The following is a 19,983-nucleotide window of genomic DNA, read 5'->3' on the forward strand; positions in this document are numbered from 1 at the left end:
AAGACTGAGTTAACCTAAGAACATCAGAAACCCAACAAAAGAAATCAACAAAATGAAATCAGAAGCCAAAACTCGAGAAATCCTAAAGAAAAAACATAGAATTTCTTGATGCAAGTCTGAATCATCCTCGCAAGGAAGATCTAGTAAATTGATTGTGTTCATCGTGATGTGTTTCTTCCACCGAAAACGCCGGGACATCACAGAGTGTTCTCTCACAGGTTGTGGAGTTCCACAGAGCTCAATTATTGATCACCCCTCCAGGTACTCCTGCTTCCACCCACAGTCCAAAGACATGCAGTTAGTGGGGTTATGTTAATCAGTGATCCTAAATTTCCCTTAAGTGTGAATATGAGTGTGAATTGTTGTCTGTCTCTTTGTATTAGGCCTGCGATGGACTGGTGACCTGTCCAGGGTGTACCCGGCCTCTCGCCCTGTGCTAGGCTCCAGCCACCCCATGACCCTGACAAGAACAAGTGGAAGAAAATGGATGGATGGAAGGATACTTTTTATTTAGGTTTACATTGTAGCATTGTTTGTACAACTGTAGTACAATTTTTATGTTTCAGTTGTCTGAGATGCACACAACTGATAACTTAACACTTCACCCAGTCTGCTTATTGTTTCTGGCACCGAAAACCCAACATAGTGAGTCTATAATCAATGTGTGACATCACAGTGACTCTTGTGTACTATCTAAAACATGCACACAGTAAGCCTGTTCAGTTTGAATGGTGGTAGGTGAAGCTAAAGAGCACAAAGTGTTAGGCTTCGTGATCTGGGATAAACTGGACCTGGTGGTGTGATGTCCCTAATACTCACAGAAAGGTATTTTACTACAACAAAAACACAACCTGTAAATCATGGACTCCTTAGAGTCCCATTCATTCTGGCCAAGCTCAACAGCGCCCCACTATGAAATTTTCTTTGTAATCAACAGTAGTTGGAGAGCAGTTTGTGGGCGGAGCCAGGCAAACGAATGTGTTCAAATGTTCAGGCTGTGTTTCTGACAGATGAAGCGGAACCTGGCGGAGCAGTGGTGGTCATTCAGGCGTCCATCACTGTGAAGGTGAGCACAGTCTTCATCCCCTCCAAGACCGTGCCCAGTCCAGCTGTCAGGCTGCCCAGGTCCCCATCGCCTGAAAATGCACATTCATCAAGGGGAACACAGGTAAACAGGAGAAAATGTAACAGAAAGTTTTCAGATTTTTAATTGGACCTTGAGTTTTAAATTGCAGGTTAGAGAATATTTTATAAATGCAAGAAATAGTCATTTTCATCCTTGTGTCTCGAGTTAATTGATATTAAGTGGCCGTACACAGTTAATGCAGCATGACAGGAGAAAATAACAGAGAAGTTATATTTTTTGTTACTGAAACAGACCTGCGCTCAATCCTGTATGGTGTCTGGTTCACCCACTCCCACCTCCCAGTTCTGGAGTCAGACAAACCAATCCAGTACAATTGAGGGATTGTATTACGGGTCACAAAGTCCTGGATAAAGAAACAATGACGGCATTTGGAAAAAAACAAACAAACAAAAAATTATTGTTTGTGTGTGTGTGTCTCAATTTGTTGTGAGATGTGTTCCTGCTCTTTTGAATATTTGTCTCTGCTAAGACAGAGATAAATATTCAACAGGCCTTTTCCCAGAATATGTTTGCAAATAAGAATTTGTATTTAATGACTAAGCTGTTTAAATAAAAATTACATTGACTCACTACTCCATCTTGTGGTACAATACAATATTGCACAATATTGCAAAAAGTGTTTCATAGTAGATTATGTGACGGGTGTGGGCAGGTCTTACCCACTCCTTGTCGTTACGCAGAATGACCAGGTGGGCTTGTTGTGTTTCACACCAGTCTCTGGACCCAGTCCAGGACTGAGAATCACTGCTGAAGAAGTAACAGTTGGACTCAAACACAGTCCAACCCACAGGACAACAACTACCTGTAGTTGAACCTGACAGAGAGAAACAGTTACCACGGATGTGAAATTCAGTCTGCAGATGTGTAAAATGGTAAAATATGGTAAACGCACTGTTGTTGATGATGTGTTCAAGGGAACATTTGATGGCTGCAATATTCTTGGTGAGTGTGTCGATGAGTGCCAGCTGCTTCATGGCCTCCGACACTGTTTACACAGCACAAACAGAAGTTAAACATGATGTTTAGAGTTATCACCAGCAGTAAAATCTACAGCGGGGCAAACAGACCTGAGGTAAGCCGGTCCTTGTTGTTCTCAACAGTAAACTGTAGCTGCTGAACTTGTTTAGCTGTTTCTAGAAAGAAAAAGATTTAGCATGTTAGCATATTTGACACTGTGGCTAGTTCACTGATTAATTTAGAATACCTCAAAAATCCTTCAGATAAGATGTTGTTAAGGAACAGAAGGGCTATGGGAAAACCAAAGTGTCTTAATATGAAATGGAATAGGTGAAAGGCAGCTATTTAAAAGCACCTAGTACTGAGACAGCACTGGCTAACCGGGGCCTCAAGGAAACTGGTAGCTTTGGGGCGTTAGGCCTCGATGGGGTTTGCCTTAGCGAAGACCAATTGGCCTGCTGACCCTCAGAATTATAGACTTTTTTGTATCTGGAACATCACTACAGTCATAAGGAAGAAACCTGACCTTGTTAAGAAGGTGGAGTGACATTGGTAGTGATGTGTCCTGTGTGCCGTAGCTTCGAAGCATGTGTCGGGTAATCTCGGGGGAGTTTTGATTATTAATCTGATTTCTGTCTTTTAGTTTATTAAAAAGTGAAGCGCCACACACTAGTTTGTGTCATTATCCAGATGTAGATATAAGCATGATTACACAGTTAAAATTCTGTCCTGATAGTTTCCACTTTCTCTTTTGTATCAGACTGAGACAATATTTGGGGTAAATAACTATGAAAACAATTTATTTATTTAGTTTAGAGGTTTACACATCACATCATTATAATCACAGAGCCTGTTTCACTTGAATCGTCCACTTGAATCGTCCACTTGATGGCGCAGTAGAGCAAATGAATCATCACAATACTTGGAACCATATTGGACCGTCGACCTGTTGGATGGAAAGCTTCAGTTCATCACGAGGCTTCATCTCACCATCACTAGACCTTGGCCTCACTTCTTTCTAAAGGAAGGATTGTGGAATCACAATCCCAGAAAGTGAAAGTCACCTCTATGAACATTTAGCTCACAGAGGGTAATCCTTTTGAATGTGCGCACTTGTGCAGCAGTTGAGAACACCAAATCTTCTTGGTTAATTTTTGATCGAATCCTACAGTCCTTGTTGGGGACTACATAAATCGCCGTGGTGCCTTTAAAAGCTCATGTGGGTGACATAGTAGACACCTGTAGATTGCAAGCACTACCCAGTCTGATTTGAACCAGACTGGTATTTTGTTATTTCACTTCTGTACCAGGCATCACAAACATCATGTTCAAGGTGGCTCATAAGTGCATATGGTGTTTGAGCGCCGTAGGCTAAGGGTCAGTAATTAACTTTGTTGTCATATATTCTGATCTTATGTCTTAGACTCTCAGAGAGAAAAGCAGCACTGTAAAGTGATCACTACGTTCTGGTGACTTGGATTAGATGAATGCTGCTGGTCAGACCGAGTTATCCCAAATGACTGGAAAGACCTGGAGTAGGTCTTGTCTTTAGGGAGCCATAAAATTCTGGATGTTGTGGGTTACACTGCAAATCCGCAAATCTGTTAACTTAGAAAGTCTGACTTATAAAGTCTTTACATATGAACTAACCACATTTAGTTTTCTAATACTATGTGTGACAAAGACATTGACTAACAGGCATTTTACCTTGAGCTTGATGCAGTGAGGTGTTAAATGACTGGATGATGTCACTCATGTTGGAAACTCTCTGATCCACAGACCACAGATATTTTGATGTCTTTGTATCTGAACACACAAAACGACAGCAAATAAAAATAATATTTAGCTAAGCTTGTGTTATAGTAACTAAAACAGTGAGCATAGCCTGTAATGTAATAAAAGTGACAGCCTTACAAAGCATATCAGCATAATCACAAAAAGTTCAGCGGAGTAAAATTAGTCATAAAGAAATCTCTGTTTATGTGTCTGTTATATACTCACTGGTAACTCCAAGCACTATGATCAGAATCAACAGGATCACAGCAGTCAGACCAGGAAATAACCAGCGTTTGAACCTGGACATCGGTGAGACGAAGTGCGGTGGAGAATCTGACAGACAGAGACAGACATAGTTACTGCTTCACAAGTAGATCTTAAAATCCTAAAATCAAATAAGTTGCCTACTCAAGCTCAAACAGATACCTTTGGTCCAGAGGGCAGTGTTGTCCCAATTATTCTCATAAGGTACGTCAGACATCGCGGCCACCTAGTCTGGTTAAATAAGAAATTTAAAAAAGCAAAGAAATCTGCTCAAAAAGATTCTCAAAAAATAGCTATTCTAATCCTATTGCATTAACAGTGTGCTTGGGATCGTTGCCATGCTGAAAAATGAAGTGTTTAATTTTTTCATCTTTCTCAGTGATTTGATTTTCAGATACTGTTTATCTGCAGCACAGTTTTTTGTTGTTTTTTAGACCTGCCACTTCTTTGTCCAGACAGTTGTCTCCTGACCTCAACCTCCCCCGGACCTGCTGTTCCTGAAATAGTCTGAGTTACAGGGTACACGTCTCGTATGCTCCCCTATCCTAACCTCAAACTAGGTTCATTAGACTCTTGTTCTAATTATAGAGGTCAGCAACATTTGTTGAGCCTGAAAATGTGCCCAAAGATGAAAGTTCTTTATGTCCCCATCGGTAAATGCGGTCTATGCTGAAAATATTAAGGAACTGGACTGACAATGGGTGAAAAAGCAGCCAATGGGGAAAAAAAAGACCTTAAGAAAGCCTGGAGAACTTCTGCTCAAGACCATCTTAAAGTCTTGCTGCTTGGAAGCAAAGTATAAAGAATCAGTTCTGCATTTTAATTTAACCTGTTATAGATTTGAATCTTTATGTTGAAAAGAATCAAACCAAAGCAGTTTAAATGTAAACTCTAACTGCATTTATGTATATTTTCAATAAATATACAAAGCTGTGTTTAAAATTACTAAACTGATTCAAAAATCAAACCCAATTCACACTGTTACAAACAAATTAATAATGAAAGAGTTTCTCACCTTTGTTCTGCCTCTGAAGTAGCAGGGATTCTCAGACATAAAGATTGATATTTCCTCCTCTTCCTGCCCTTCATGCAACTAGCTGTGTGAAAACACTCACTCATCATTTTTATGGGTATGTCACAACATTTTGGGGGTCTTAGCTTCGTGTTTATCATCATATTCGCTAGATTTTAAAGTGAATCAGCCCAAGTTTTACAGAAGTTGCTTTCAAAACTTCCTTTTTAATGAGAAACAGGCAGCCATTCCCTGCCAAAGCGCCACTTTTCAGTTGATACTTCCCTAAAATCAACCAAAACCTACAAAAACTGTATGCAATCTGTGTGACGATAATACCATCATAACATCTGACACTGACACGGCTTTATTCAGATGCTTTAAAAACGTTTTGTTGCTATAAAGCAGGGGTGTAGATATAGAGACCAAAACTATTTTTTGTAATCAGGCTGTAACATTTTTTATTTCTGCTTTGAACTTGGACATTTGAATGTGAGAGTCTGTGGGTAACTGTCCACTAGGTTCGTCCCCTAGGTTGGAGTGGACAGCATTTCTACTTCAGGACCACAGACTTAGATAAGTTTACAAAATTACCACATCATGGTTAACTGACTCGAAGCATGGTTAAAGGTTACAGTGAAAATACTGTTAAAATATTATTAGATCTTGCTAATTATTTGGCACTGATGAAACACCTTACAGAGATGTTACATGGCCTAGTCCAGCCCTTGATGTGTGTTTTACCCACATGTGCACAATACAGCATGATGACCAAAAGGATTAAAGCAAACTAACAAGAAAAGCAAATGTGCAGCCACAGATGATTAGAAATAGCAAAAAAAAAACAAAAACGTCATGTTCTAGCATATGCTTGGTCACAAGGACCCCATTTAGAGTTAGGGGTAGGGTTTGGCTAACATTAACCTCTTTATACATAATTGTATTCATTCAAATCGTAGGTTTTTTTTGACTAAAAAGTTCCTCATTAGTATGTAGCTAAAACAAAACCCAACTACATGACCAAGTGAAAGTCCAACATTCAAGAAGTCAGAGGTCAGCCCTCAGTGAGGTTGTCATTTAAGAGGGAGGCAGACAGCGGGGCTGAGCAGATCTCACTGGAGCGCTGTTTTCGTTCAGCATCTTCATGTCCCGACAGTGCTGTTGTTGTTGTATTTCCAGATGTAGCGTTGGGCGTCAGAGTTGTAGTGCAGGTAATGTTGGAAGATCTCCTCAGATTCTCCTCTGAGCACACTGAGGGCATCAGGACGCTCATTAAAGAGCTCATGTGTTGCAATTACAGGTCTCTCTCACTATTGTTTTTCCACAGTCTCAGTTTTAGTCCATGTTCTATTCAGTCTTTAAAGTAAACACCTTGGGAAATTTTCTACAATTTTACAATTTTCTTCTACAGCTCCATATAGCCTCATTAACTCTGGACCTGCTGGAGAGCGCCCCCTGTAGAGCAGTAAGTCCAGAAAGTGGGATATCTTCATTATATTATATGTTTTTGCGGTGTAATCTGAGAGCAGATGTGGGCAAAGCCAGGGAAGCAGGTGTGTTCAGGCATTCACGGTAGGTTTCTGACAGATGAACTGCATCTTGATGGAGCAGTGCACGTCGTTCAGGAGTCCATCATCATAAAGGTGAGCGCAGTCTTCATCTCCGTGCCCGGTCAGGTTGTCCGGCTGCCCGGGTTTCCACCGCCTGGAAAAACACACATACATTACTTATGTTTGTGAGCAAATTCTATGCAGAAGTGAGCATAATTGTCCTATTCTCATCTCCAGGGTTACAGCAGCTTTTGTCAAAGCTGGCATGGCTCATTTCTGCACTAAAAGCTGTGCTAACACTGAGTAAAGCCACAGGGAAAATGCTGCTTCTGCTAACATGCTAATTTTGTTTCTACAGTGTCTGACAGGAGGGATTTGCAGCTGGAAACCGGATATAAAATTCCCGCCAACTCTGGATCACTTTCTTTTTCAGTCGAGTCAGTCTCTTTAAGGGCAATCTGTGGACATGTGTGCATGTTTTTGTAATTTCCGAAAAACCTATTTGAAAAAAAAAAAATACTAATAAAAGGCATGATGTGTCTTTGAGTATGGCCCAAACATTTGGGGAATTAAAGTCAATAAAAAGCAGGACGAAACATGAAAAAAGGAAAGTAAGTAAATAAGTAAGGAAGACTTGCAGACTCACAGACTTGCAGTCACAAAGCACAGTACAGAAAAATAGTAAATGGAAAAAAATAAGTTAAAGAAAAATGGAAAATAATTTTTAAAAAGTTTGGAATGGCTGGTTTGGCTAGTATGATGCCAGTATGGCTTTATGATTTTCATCCTCTTTCATCTGGAATTGTTTGATTTTGATTCTTTCCATATCATTAATGCAAGACAGAAGAGAGGTCACATCTGTTTGTTTTGTTTTTTTTTAAGACCTGGGCTCCACTGTGTACGGCGTCTGGTTCACCCACTCCCAGCGCCCAGTCCTCCAGTCAGACAAACCAATCCAGTAAAAGTGAGGCATGCTCCTGTGGGTCACAAAGTCCTGGACAGAGAGAAGTATAAAGTAATTTTTTCTTATTTTCTTGTCTGCAAACTACTAAAAAAATAAAATAAAATGCAGGATATTCATAACTTGAAGGTCATTTGTGTAAATTCCACTTTTACCTCTAGAGGGCAGCATTTAAGCAGTGGATTTGTTAACATTAGCCTTGGTACAACGTCCTCATGTGACTCAGCCTTCCATTTTAAATAAAAACTTACTTGCTTAGTTAAAGATGCTTTTGACTGTGTGCACATAAAGTTTTCAAATCTTTTCTTAAATCCAGAAAATGTCAGACAGTACATCTTAAACCTCGACTCTTTATCTATGAGTCATTTTGAAGCTCTTTTCTAAGTGTTTCTGTCCTACTTCAGGCCTGCTCACAAAAAAGATAAATAAAATGTTGTCTTTATGGGTGAAAGAGTTAAATTATGTTTTAAAAAGTGTGCCATGCCCATGACATTGTCCACTGACACCTCTGAGGCTCTGAAGTCTCTGCTGTCTGAATTGTTGAGATGCTGTTAACCAGACACATTTTTACAAACTAGGAAACATTACCATTCAAATAAAGACTGGTACATTTCATGCTGAATCATGTGACAAGTGTGGCAGGTCTTACCCACTCCTTGTCGTTGCGCAGAATGACCAGGTGGGCTTGTTGTGTTTCACACCAGTCTCTGGACTCGTTCCAGGACCGAGAATCACCGCTGAAGAAGTAACAGTTGGACTCAAACACAGTCCAACCCATAGGACAACAACCACCTGCAGTTGAACCTGACAGAGAGAAACAGGTACACAGGTGTGAGCGTCAGTCTGCAGATGTGTATTTTCCTAATATAAATATGGTATACGCACTGTTGTTGATGACGTGTTCGTGGGAACATTTGATGGCAGCGATGCTCTTGCTCAGAGAGTCGATGACCGACAGCTGTTTCGGCGCCTCTGACACTGAACACACAGCACAAACACAGGTTAAACATGATGTTTGGAGTCATCACCAGCAGTATAATCTACAGGGGGGCAGACAAACCCGAGTTAAGCTGGTCCTTGTTGTTCTCAACAGCATACTGGAGCTGCTGAACTTGTTTAGCCGTTTCTAGAAACAAGGAGACTTAGCATGTTAGCATGTTTGGCAACTGGAACACTTAAAACGATGAGGTTTGGTTTAGACTTTCACATTGTTAGTGTAAGTCTGCATAAACCCCTTATGAGATAAATATTTTAGTGTCAGGGACCTGGGTCTGATGACCCAGGTGTCCTCTGCAGTTTTGGACTTATATTACTTGTTATAAGTATATTTGATGTATGGTATGGCTGTCACTGGTTTCCCTGATTGCAGGTATGTGTGTGTGGGTGTGTATATGGGTGTGGGTGCATCTGGTAGGCTGGTTTACGGGCACCATTAGGCCTGGTGGGTGTGCCCTGCCAGGTGGCTGGCCACACCTGAGGAAGATGTTCACACAAACCTGCAGATGATCAAGCCTCTTCGAGGGAGCTACTTAGCAGTGTGGTGGAGCTCTCTCTGATGCTGGATCGTTTTGTGAGACTTCCTGTTAGTTTCCCAGCTGGAAGTCAGTGAGTGTGAATTTGTCACAGTGTAGTGTATTTACGGCTCCTTCTGTTATTTTCTCAGGAGAATTGCGGGACGAGAGGGCAGCAAGCACAGGTTACACGAACGCTAAGGAGCACATGCACAGAGCACTGACACTGGATGAAGACACGGCACGGGAGTCTGGGACACACGGGGATTTATTGGTGAATTGTGTTTTAATATAAATGTGTCATTTTTAATTTAAATATGTTTCAATATCTAGTGTTATCTAGTGTTACATTGTCCACCTGTACCAGATAGCTGTAACTGTCATGATAGGCTGTGTGGCAGGCAGGCCGGAGAAGTGGACCCAAGAGCAGGACTCAGAACCGGCAGGTTAAACCTAAAGCACAGCTTTGTTGCTCAGAAAAAACTCCACATGGATAAAACGTCCAAAAAACCAAAACAAAACTCTGAACATAGGAACTGAAACACTGGAACTGAGCAACTAAACAGAAGTAGAAGACAAACACACAGCATACTGAGGGTAGCAAACATTAACGACACGACAGAGGGCAAAGGCAAACACAGGGCTTAAATACACAGTGGAGTAATCAGGGAATAGGAAACAGGAGGGAGACACAGCTGGGAGAAATTAGGGCTAACGCGACAGGGTGAAGTAAAATGGACACTGACATAAGACATGGACCTTCAAAGTATAACAGAAAACAAATCACATCGAGACACAGACTTGACACAAAACCTAAAAATTTAACTCATAACCAGGACCAAACTGAAACCTAGAATAATAATAATAATCAAAACAGCACAACTAAAGAATCAGAACATAAATCATAACACAGAAGAAGAAGAATACCAAAACACAAGAAACTGAAAATGCTGGGTCAAAATGACCCAGAACTGGGACAATAACTAGTTATGCTGTGGATCTAAACACCTTTAAGTTTGATGTATTAAATCTATATAAGCTAACCACATTCAGATTTTAAGTGTAGCAGAGTAATGTGCTGAAACTGTGTCCTGTTTTTGTTTTGTTTTTTTGTTTTTTGAGTGTTCTCCAAAAAGACGTTAACTAAGAGGTGTGCTACCTTGAGTGTGATGCAGTGAGGCGTTCAGTGATTGGACGATCTTACTGAGGTTGGAAACTCTCTGCTCCAAAGTCCCCAGACGATTTGACATCTTCCTGTCTGAAAAAAAGAGATGGCCAAGGTCAACTGTACACATCCCCCAAAAAGAGGAAATTCTTCTAGTATAGCAAACTAAACACTCTATAATACAATAAAATAGTGTAATAAAGAAATTTGCTCAACAAAATAAGACAAAATAAAAAAATGTTCAGTAAAGAAAAATCATTAAAAGAACAAAATGAAACAATACTAGAGATGATAAAATAAAAAGCTGATTTTAAAAACTGGCTCTATTACATAATGAAGATTCAATATAACAAAAACTGTAAATCAAATGACTTATCTTTCTATGGGTGAAAATTGTATTCATTTAATAATTTAATTTCAAGATGATGTCATGTAAATATCTACTGTGTGATTAGAGTTTAGTTATCATTTGTTTTTCTCTTTGTCATGTTGAAGGATCAAAAATTATTTTCAATTACAAGAAAATTCTGTAAACCATCTTTGCAGTCACAGTGATTTTGCTACTAACGTACTCTGCTCGTGCTGATTCTAATAATCATTTTGCACATACAAGAAAAAGTTTGTAAGTGTTTATTTCACTAGAGACTATAAAGAATGCATATGAAGTGGAAAGCTGAGATGGTTGAGAGTGTGCAGTGGAGGGATCATTGATATATTGGACATATAGGAAAAGAGAAAGACCTCGAAGGATGTTTATGGATGTAGAGGTGGGATTTAGCATGTGGATTTGGACCCCAAATGCAGACCTAGACATGAACGGCTCAAGATGGTGGCATGTACACACATATGCAGTGGCACAGTGCTTCCAACTACTGTGCACCTTTTTGTGTTTTTCTACTATTTATATTTTATTCCTTTTTTTTTTTTTTTTTTTTTTGCCTGTCCCGTTTGGCTCTTTTGCCATCAGAATTATTGTCTAAAGGCAAAGAAAGATGCCCAATGGATTTACTTTACCAAATTGACCATCCCAGCCTTGCCGTATTATATTTTATTCCAACACAGTTGATGTGGGACACCCAGAATTTAGTTGTACAATAAAAAGGACAAAAGACTACTCTATTCTATTTCTATTTTAAAAGGCAGACTGAAAACGCAGAGCTTACTTATAATATTGGTAGTGTGCAGTGATGGGAATAACGGCGTTACAAGTAACAGCGTTACTAATGGTGTTTTTTTTTTCAGTAACGAGCAATCTAACTAATTACTATTTCTATCGTTACAACGGAATTAGAGTTACTAACAAGGAAACGCCGTTCGTTACTATTTTTCAACAAACAGACGGTTGAAGCTGTGCTCAGCTTACCGCATCTTATATCAGTCACACGGAAGTAGCTGTAAGTAATCTGGACGCTACAGCTTTAAGCAGCTGCGCGCTCCCGCGGACGGTAATCACGTTCACTGTCTAGCACAACACCTGGAGCTAAGGGGGCAAAACAATCGCATGAGTGCTGCTGTTTGACTGAGGAGGAATAAAGTAGTCGTGGTAAGTCAATCACATGACCACTTAAAGACAAAGCAACAAGGTGATTTATACCAGTTTGTAAATTGTGTTGATAGGCCTCGTAAAACCAGAGTCATTGTAGCACTCTCGTGTGATGCAACAAGTCAATAATCACACGTTTACTGTCTAAGGAAAGTGCTAGCAAGCACTCTCTGCTTATGAGCAAAAAATAAAATAAAAACAACAAAAAAACAGGAAGTTTTAGGAGTGACGGCGAGAGAGAGAGAGACAGCAGAAAGAGAGAGAGTGAGTTTTGAGATGTGAGAGATTTGTGATGTTTAGCGTGTTTGGAGTGTGTAGTTAATGTGTTGTCTTGTGTAGTTAGTGTGTAGTGTTGTGGATAGTTTTGTGTTTGTGTCAGAACAATAAGGCGACTGCTGTCTCCAGGTAGAAACAGGAGTGATACACCTGCTGCTGTCAGACCTGCAGGTATCAGGCTGTGATGTTCTCCTTTATAGTGGACAGAAATTATGTTTTTGGAGTGGCACAAATAATTTGTGTGGCATCTTATTGAAGAACAGCTGATCTGTAAATAGTTTGAAATGGTTATTTTAAAAAATCAAGGTAAAAGGTAAATGGATGTAAATAACTTTGTTTGCAAACTTGTGCATAGGATTTTAAAATTGACAATTTATATTTACATTTAAAGTTGTGAAATATGATCATTAAACATGTTTGTGGTTGTTACAGTAAAAAATATAACCTTTTCTACTTTGATCTTATGTTTTTTGTCTGATTTTAGACCAATTGTGTTAATACAGTATGTCAAAATGAAAACATAACTGTAAATTCAGACACGTGAGTTTGTGCTGAAAAGAATGACACCAAACAAGGCAAAGTAAAGAGTTTTTAAAGGTAAAATGTGGAGGGAACATCAAAAGTAGTTAAAAATGGCCAATTATACCCTGGACCCCAGAGGGTTAAACGTTTTTTTAAAGTAACGCAATAGTTACTTTTCAAGTAATTAATTACTTTTAGAATCTTGTAACTCAGTTACTAACTTGAAGAAGTAACAGTGGTCACCACATTTAACCTAAACTAGAATGTGTGTGTGTGTGTGTGTGTGTGTGTGTGTGTGTGTGTGTGTGTGTGTGTGTGTGTACACGCACTTACTGGTACTTCCCATCACTATGATCAGAATCAGCAGGACCACGACGATCAGACCAGGAAACAGCCACCGTCTGAACCTGGATGCAGATGAGGGTGCTGGACTGTCTGCTTGACAGACGCTCAGTTATTACAGGTGCACGCTACAACCAAGACATTCCCAACTTAAATGAAACGGATACCTGTGAGAGAGAGCGTCGTCTGGTCCCAGTAATTCTCATAATATGATTCCTCCATTCTGCTCACCTCTTACTGTGGTTAAAATAGAGTCAGTCAAGTTACAGTACCTTTGGAGAGACGAACAAAAGTCTCAAAAACTACCCGGTGATGCCTCCCTTTATTACTTTCAAGTTAAACCGTAAAGTTATTTTAAACGTATTAAATATAAATTGGATCAAAGTAGTTTAAAGGAATACACCTGTAGCTGGATTTATGTAGATATTCAGTATATAAATACACCTATGCTAATCTCAACAAAATCAAGTTGTTCTTTCTACCAAACTCACTTAAATATCAACACTAATTCAAACTAATAATGGAGAAAGAATAAAGTGCTCCTCACCTCTGCTCTGCCTGTGAAGAATCAGCTGGAAAGCATCAGATAAAAGTTTACATCACCTCCTCCCTCCCACCCACCAAGTAAGAAACTATGTGCAAGTACCCGTTTTATTAAGCGCATCATAATTATTTTTGAGGATTTAGCTCCTGGTCTCACATCCTATTTTAGTATTTTCTGTAAAATGAGCCTCAGAATTTCCCTTTTGTTCAGAAACATTTTCTCCCAGGGAGGGAAGCATTCCTCAGTCTGAACTTCCCTAAAATCAACCACAGTGTTCACAAATTCAAACTATGTGTAAATGCAAGATCACAAACAAACACAGACATGTGGTCTTAAACTTTAACACAAGATAACCATAAACACAAAGCTCGATATAAAACAAGAGCTGCTCGGGACACAGTGTTCATCTAAACCTTAAATGGTTTAATTGAAACACCTTAAACTGTGGAAAACCATCTGGATCCGTTTTTCTATGACATTAATTCATAATCACATTAACATTCACCAGGTTTTAGGGGATGGTCTCAAGTACAATTTTAGTCACATGTTTGCATTAAACATAATGTTCCAACAGCAGCAAAAAGGCCACACTACCATTAATGGAAACTTTAAGTGTTAATACAATTTAAACAGGTGAATTTAGATTATAATTTAAATCTGAACAAAAGTAAAGGACCTATAACAGAGCCCTGTGGAACTCCATGACCTGTAAGAAAACACTCTGTGACACCCCATTCTGGGTTTTGTTACTCACAGTGTTCTCAGATGGTTATGCCATCCAGAGATACGCCAACTAGAGGCTAAAAAGCTTCAGGTCTGACTTTTACAGGCTTGTTGTACATCTATACATGTGTTTTACTGACGTTAACTTCCACTTTTTTAAGCCTTTAGTTGTAGTACGTTATATGTTATTAATATATATCTCATTCTACCTGAAATCTATTATTTGTAAAGGTTGTAAACATGTTAATTTCACCTGAAGACTTGAATATTTTAACACGGGAGTCTATGGGGCCTGACTCACTGGAGTGGACACTGAAGGAATTGCAAATGAATTAGGTTTAAACCAGGGGTGGCCAACATTTTCTCTTCATATTCATCTCGTCATATTTAAAGATGTTTAAAGATGTGAGGGGCTGAACTGATAGATGTAAAAGAAGATGTAAAATTAAGTTAAATGCAAGGAAACAACATATAGACAGATAGACCAAACAGAGTTTGGCTCTGGATCAGCCTCTTGATGCACAAAATTTGCCAACTGCTTAGCTCAGTTAGCCATCAGGGGCCTCAGCTAACCCTAACTGAGTCTCCAGTGACTTTGTGGGAGTCCATCTGTGCTAATGTGCAGCTCAGATTGGCCTTTAAAGAGAATTTAAGGTCTCTCTTTGGTGAAAACTTTCATCAAACGACAGTTAGAAAAGGCACCTGTTAGCACAGCTTTAATAAAATAACTGTTATGTTCTAGTCCACAGTTCAGGGTCAGAGGTCAGCCCTCGGTGAGGTCATCGTTGTAGTGGAGGAGGATGGCGGGGGTGAATGCGTCTCGGTCCAGACGCAGCTGTTCGAGCTCGAGGTCATTGTCTGGGACATTGTTCTCACTCAGCGTCTTGTTCATGTCCAGGACGGCGCCGTTGTATTTCCAGGTGTAGCTGCGGGCATGCGAGTTGTATCGCAGGTAGCGCTGCAGGATCTCGTTCAGAGTCTCCTCTGAGCACACCTGAGGGCATCAGGACACACACTGTGTTTGTAGCTAAACATCTTTGTGACCGTTAACCACATCATGAAGGCGCAGTTACCCAAAGTGCATCTGGCTGAGGTGATGTGCTCACCTCCATCCGCTGCTCCTGTGACGTCAGCGTGTTGATGATTCGCATCCACCTGGTTTTAGCGGACAGCAGCCCCACCTCGTATCGGCTATCTCTCCACCACGGCTGTCCGATGTCGCTGTCCCAGTCGGAGCGCGGACCGTTGGGGGGGATGTGCAGGAAACGCCCCCTGGGGGTGTAGTACGCCACACAGCAGGTCAGAGGGTCCACGTACTTCAGGATCTGAGGACAGGTGGGAAATTAATTTACTATCTTTTTACATTGACAGCACAGGAGCATAAAACCACCAGATGCTGTTTCAGGTTTCAGGTCTGAGGCGGGCCACTGCCCACAGACTCCAGATCAGAGAACTGAAATATCCTCATGAAGTAAAAGCAAAACCTGCTGGAGAAAACAGTGAAGTGTGTTTACTTTAACTGTCCAAGTACAAAGCAACAGAAAATGTTGTCTGATTATCTTTAGCTGAACTGTGATAAGAATTTTTATTTCTCTATATTTTCTATATGAGAAAATTATGTGACCTGGAAACTGATTCTGACCACTCACACAAGCCTAGAGAGCAGTCTGCACTCCCATGGAAACCACAGGTCTCTAGGAAAAAGTGTTTTTTTTCCTGAAAGTTGCTCGAGGTTGGAAGGATTTGGGCTGACTGAGGCTCGAGGCCTGTGTGACTTGGGCTTAAACCTCAAGTGAAGCTTCCTGTAGAGAAGATTAAACAACAGTATCTCAATTTTCTCCAAATCAGAACTCAGTAACAGGCGAGTACATTCAGGTGAAAACACTCTTCAGCAGGATTAGGAATGCACGACTATTACTCAAGCTGCCCTTAATGACAGGTGTAGGAGATGACTGAGTGTGACTGTGGCTCAGGAGGATGTTTGATTCCAGCATGCTGTAATGCCCTTCAGCAAGACACTGATCCCCTGAACGGTCCCAGAAGCATCCATACAAGCAGTGCGAAAGTGCCTAAAGTTGAAAGATGAAGTAAAATCTAAGACATAAATGTAGCTTAAGTAGTAAAAATGAACTCTTGGGTCTGTGCTACAGTAGAAAAGCTCTGCACAGTCTAACACCAGTCCACGTAAGTTTGATCGGCACTCACGTCTTCAGTTTTGGGGTCAAACCAGCTGCTGATGTCCTTCCCTGCAAACTCCATGATGGGCAACAGCAGAACATCACCTGCAGACAGAAACACATGTTACCCTCATAAACACCATCTTTCTTAATACTCTCCACCTGAGAACTCCCACAGTGGTGTCTGATTTTAACCCACTTACATTTTAAGAAAGCTGTAGGAGGAAATACTACACAGATGTTTACTTATACTCTTTCAAATTAACATTACAAAGGCTTTCAAACAGCAACAAAACAAGCTGATCATAGAGTCTAAAGCATGAAGCCAGTGTTGATGGAACAAAAACTGCAGTTCCTCTAATGTCCACTTGAGGCTCCAGCAGCGAGTCAACTTTAAGGAAAGATTATTTTAAAGTGTCTTTGTTTTCAAAATAAAAGTGTCCAATTAGTAATTGGAAGGTAATGTTAGGTGAGGTAAGGTAATGAATGTTATGAAATCTCACATTTTCAAAATAAAACCTAGAGTTAGTTAAAAGAATTCATCATTTTCAAAATAAAAGTGTATTAGATAGGGGATGGTAACAGGATGCTATGAAATCTCTGATTTTCAAACTAAAATTCCACCTTTAGTTATAGGAATGCATCAAAATGCTTAAAAGTGTAATTTTTTCAGAGTAAAACTGTCCGATCAGTTATTAGAGGAAACAGGATGCCTTGAAATATTAAGATTAACTTCCACACAAAGTTAATTCATCCAAGCGGTTTAAATATTCTCTTTCAAACTATTTGGGTCATTTACCCACCTTCGGCTTTTTCATCTAATCTAATTTATGTATTTATACACATAATTTAAACAGTAGCTGATCTAGTTCATCTTTAGATGTTACAGTCAATCATTAGTTGTGTCTTTAAAATATTACAAGCAAAAACACTTTTTTTTTAAATCGGTCTTTGACGCTTCAGTGCAGAAATGCCTGAAATGACCACCAGAGGGCAGCCTCTTGCAGTAAATGACTTGAGGTCCTCGTGTCATTTCATCCACGAGCTCCATAATAATAATAATAATAATAATAATAATAATAATAATAATAATAAGAAGAAGAAGAAGAAGAAGAAGAAAAAAACCCCCAATATGCAGCAAGCACCATCTTTTGCATACAGTCTATGGATTAAATCAATGAACTGAGTGGGAAAACTGTGATCCACGTTTTCAGGGATTATTTTTTATTTATTTTTTCCCTTTGTTGTCATTTTGTGTCTTTGTACTCTGCGAGTCTTCATGTCGGACACACAAGTCTCACACACACAGTGCAACTCCTTCTGGTTACTCGCTGTGTGGATTAGCAGCAGGAACAGACACTTCCGGAAACTCGTTTTCCTGTTGTGTAACTAAAGAGTCAAAAACAGGAATCACTCTCACTGACTCTGACTTCTCACAGAGGCACTTTGTGCTTTTCAGCCTGCCCTGTCTTCAACTGGTGCCGCAGTAATCTACCTGCTGCGGCTCACCTTTGTATTGGCTCATCAGCGGGCTCAGGTCGTACACTTTGCCCAGAAACGACACCCACAGGTCCTCCGCCGTGTTGTGAGCCGCCACCTCCGAGGGAGTGAAGTACCTGGGCCGTCCCATCATCTGCAGGCGGGTAGCTGTGTCCAAGTCACGGAGAAACGCGGAAAAACAGCCCCGGTTCAGGTTTCGCCGTCTCCATGGAGCGCTGTTGACACGCTGCCATGGCAAGAGACGCCGAGGGCGGGGCTTCTGTTCATTGAAATACACGTGTTTATCTCGAGATCTAAAAATGACCTGAATCGATTTAATCAATAAAGATAGGGATGGTTTTATTTCCTAAACATTAATAAACTAATTAAAATTAATAAATTAACTGTATGTATTTGTTAGAATCATTACTCTCCGGACAGTAATATATATATGAAAAATTTCAACTCTACCCACCTGTAAATATCACCATGTTGTCTCATCCCGCAGCAAATTAAAATAATGACCCAGGAAACATCAACTTGAAAATAATCAAATGTATCTGACTGATCAAATGATTATCAGAATGATTTGATCAATAATACTGTTTTTTTCCTTAAAGTGTCCTTAATACTCAGTAGTTGTTCATCCAGCATCTGCACCAGCCTCTATGCTTCTTTAACGTTTTTATTTTGAAGGATTCAGAATGGCTCTGTTTCCTCTTATTGTTTAGTGCAGTGTAGAGACCAAGCAGATCCATAAGAGTATTTACTCCTTTAATTAGACATTATAATCATTTGGTCCTTTACTTCAAGAAATTTTCTCTAACTGGACCTTTTTAAATGCTAGCTGAATACCACTCATGCCATTTTATTACAAATGAAGGACTAGTTCTGTGCTTTGTTGTTCTGTTTTTGCACATTTCTGTCCAGTTTGAATGTGTTTGATCAGGCGCTTCTTTCTTGGTCAGCACCCTTGGTGGTGTAAAACTCACTTGACTGTGGCCTAGCTTTTTTCCTCTCAACTAAGGCTCAAAGTTTGGGGTTTTTTCCAGGCCTTGGCAAACATGATTACACATCCAAATAACGTGTCAGAGCAGGTGAGCTTGGAATGTGGCTCCATTTCTCTCTCTCCAAGAGATTTTCCTAACTTCTTTAAATTTAAAATTTTCCTTCTGAGATCTTTACTGTCATCACTGAGTCCTTGGACTGTACGTAGTATTGGTCAGTCCAATGAGTGCTGACAATTTTTCACCATTCATTTTCAAGTCATTAAACGTGTATTTTGTTCAATCATTCCACTCTGTAAAATGAATAAGTCAAAGAAATTATTAAAAGCTCAAAATTACCCATGAAGAGTGCATATGAACTTCTGTTTACAACTCTAGGTATGTTAAGATTAAGGCTACGTCCACGGGTATTTTTGAAAACGGACGTTTTAAAAAATAATCCCATCCACACGTGAATGCAGAAATGAAGGAAAATGCTGCTATGAACATGCCAAAGCAACAGGTGGCGATATATTCCTCACCGTGTAGAAATGTTGGCCAATCAGAAGTCTAGAAGCCTCGGTGGGAAATAGTAAACAAAGCTGGGGAATAGAAGCAGAACCCAGTCGTATGTGTGGAGGGACAGTAACTGTGTGTATGTAAGCATTTAAACACTGCAGAGAGTAGAATTAACAGTATTGTAGAAATTCATTTCACCGAAACAATAACGTGATGTCAAAAAAGGCGCACACCTTTAACGCTGCATTTTCTCCGTTTTTCTCGTCCACACTTTATAGCAAAAACAGAGTTTTCGAAAATATCCACCCTGGCCGGAGTTTTTAGAAATCTCCGTTTTCAGTTTACGTGTGGACGAAAGGTGCAAACGCATAGAAAAAGCTGCGTTTTCAAAAATACCCAGGTACGTGTGGACGTAGCCTAAGACTCAGTCTATGCTGCTCATTTTGTCGGGTCTTTACATAAGTACTTCAAGATGAATAGTGTTTTGAAGTGATAAATCCTTGAACCTTTCCAGTTACTATTTTATGTT

General features: G+C 39.9%; 3 protein-coding genes and 1 long non-coding RNA gene across 6 annotated transcripts; 1 reads left to right on the forward strand and 3 right to left on the reverse strand.

The window, feature by feature from the left end:
- Nucleotides 1-488: 488 nt before the first annotated feature.
- LOC101467677 (C-type lectin domain family 10 member A) lies at nt 489-5,257 on the reverse strand. 2 transcript variants are annotated; one of them, XM_014413125.3, is made up of 9 exons: nt 5,160-5,257; nt 4,307-4,375; nt 4,106-4,213; nt 3,812-3,910; nt 2,215-2,280; nt 2,040-2,132; nt 1,807-1,961; nt 1,381-1,490; nt 489-1,136 (listed from the first exon to the last, which is right to left on the reverse strand). In XM_014413125.3, exons 2-9 carry the CDS (start codon nt 4,359-4,361, stop codon nt 983-985), a joined length of 840 nt encoding a protein of 279 aa, XP_014268611.3. In that variant the 5' UTR covers nt 4,362-4,375; nt 5,160-5,257; the 3' UTR covers nt 489-982. The 2 variants fall into 2 exon arrangements, with proteins under 2 accessions (XP_014268611.3, XP_014268610.3); XM_014413124.4 differs by having other exon boundaries at nt 4,307-4,370; nt 5,160-5,243.
- A 343-nt stretch (nt 5,258-5,600) lies between these two features.
- Nucleotides 5,601-14,847, reverse strand: LOC101467982 (C-type lectin domain family 10 member A). The gene is made up of 9 exons (XM_004571576.4): nt 13,574-14,847; nt 13,194-13,263; nt 13,018-13,119; nt 10,338-10,436; nt 8,728-8,793; nt 8,553-8,645; nt 8,317-8,471; nt 7,591-7,700; nt 5,601-6,860 (listed from the first exon to the last, which is right to left on the reverse strand). Exons 2-9 carry the CDS (start codon nt 13,246-13,248, stop codon nt 6,716-6,718), a joined length of 825 nt encoding a protein of 274 aa, XP_004571633.4. The 5' UTR covers nt 13,249-13,263; nt 13,574-14,847; the 3' UTR covers nt 5,601-6,715.
- Nucleotides 9,114-18,065, forward strand: LOC143414454 (uncharacterized). 2 transcript variants are annotated; one of them, XR_013095071.1, is made up of 3 exons: nt 9,114-9,249; nt 9,331-9,452; nt 17,930-18,065. It is a non-coding gene; the product is annotated as an uncharacterized LOC143414454 (long non-coding RNA). The 2 variants fall into 2 exon arrangements; XR_013095073.1 differs by lacking the exon at nt 17,930-18,065 and adding an exon at nt 13,043-13,149.
- cyb5d1 (cytochrome b5 domain containing 1) lies at nt 14,995-18,108 on the reverse strand. Its single transcript, XM_004571577.3, has 4 exons — nt 17,980-18,108; nt 16,499-16,575; nt 15,400-15,618; nt 14,995-15,287 (listed from the first exon to the last, which is right to left on the reverse strand). Exons 1-4 carry the CDS (start codon nt 18,101-18,103, stop codon nt 15,057-15,059), a joined length of 651 nt encoding a protein of 216 aa, XP_004571634.1. The 5' UTR covers nt 18,104-18,108; the 3' UTR covers nt 14,995-15,056.
- Nucleotides 18,109-19,983: the final 1,875 nt, after the last annotated feature.

Source organism: Maylandia zebra, linkage group LG3, assembly GCF_041146795.1.
Source record: "Maylandia zebra isolate NMK-2024a linkage group LG3, Mzebra_GT3a, whole genome shotgun sequence".
Taxonomy (NCBI): domain Eukaryota; kingdom Metazoa; phylum Chordata; class Actinopteri; order Cichliformes; family Cichlidae; genus Maylandia; species Maylandia zebra.

Bases quoted from the DNA above. Each gene is read 5' to 3' on its own strand.
- LOC101467982 (XM_004571576.4), bottom strand. From the start codon at position 13,248: ATGGAGGAATCATATTATGAGAATTACTGGGACCAGACGACGCTCTCT. The intron at 8,646-8,727 runs GTTTGTCTGCCC...CTGTGTGTTCAG, and splicing joins CAAGGACCAGCTTAACTCGG to TGTCAGAGGCGCCGAAACAG. The intron at 7,701-8,316 runs GTAAGACCTGCC...CTCTCTGTCCAG, and splicing joins TGCGCAACGACAAGGAGTGG to GACTTTGTGACCCACAGGAG.
- LOC101467677 (XM_014413124.4), bottom strand. From the start codon at position 5,198: ATGTCTGAGAATCCCTGCTACTTCAGAGGCAGAACAAAG. The intron at 2,133-2,214 runs GTCTGTTTGCCC...CTGTGTAAACAG, and splicing joins CAAGGACCGGCTTACCTCAG to TGTCGGAGGCCATGAAGCAG. The intron at 1,137-1,380 runs GTCTGTTTCAGT...GTGCATTTTCAG, and splicing joins CCATACAGGATTGAGCGCAG to GCGATGGGGACCTGGGCAGC.
- cyb5d1 (XM_004571577.3), bottom strand. From the start codon at position 18,103: ATGATGGGACGGCCCAGGTACTTCACTCCCTCGGAGGTGGCGGCTCAC. The intron at 16,576-17,979 runs GTGAGCCGCAGC...TTCTGTCTGCAG, and splicing joins GCTGATGAGCCAATACAAAG to GTGATGTTCTGCTGTTGCCC. The intron at 15,619-16,498 runs GTGAGTGCCGAT...ACCTGTCCTCAG, and splicing joins TTGACCCCAAAACTGAAGAC to ATCCTGAAGTACGTGGACCC.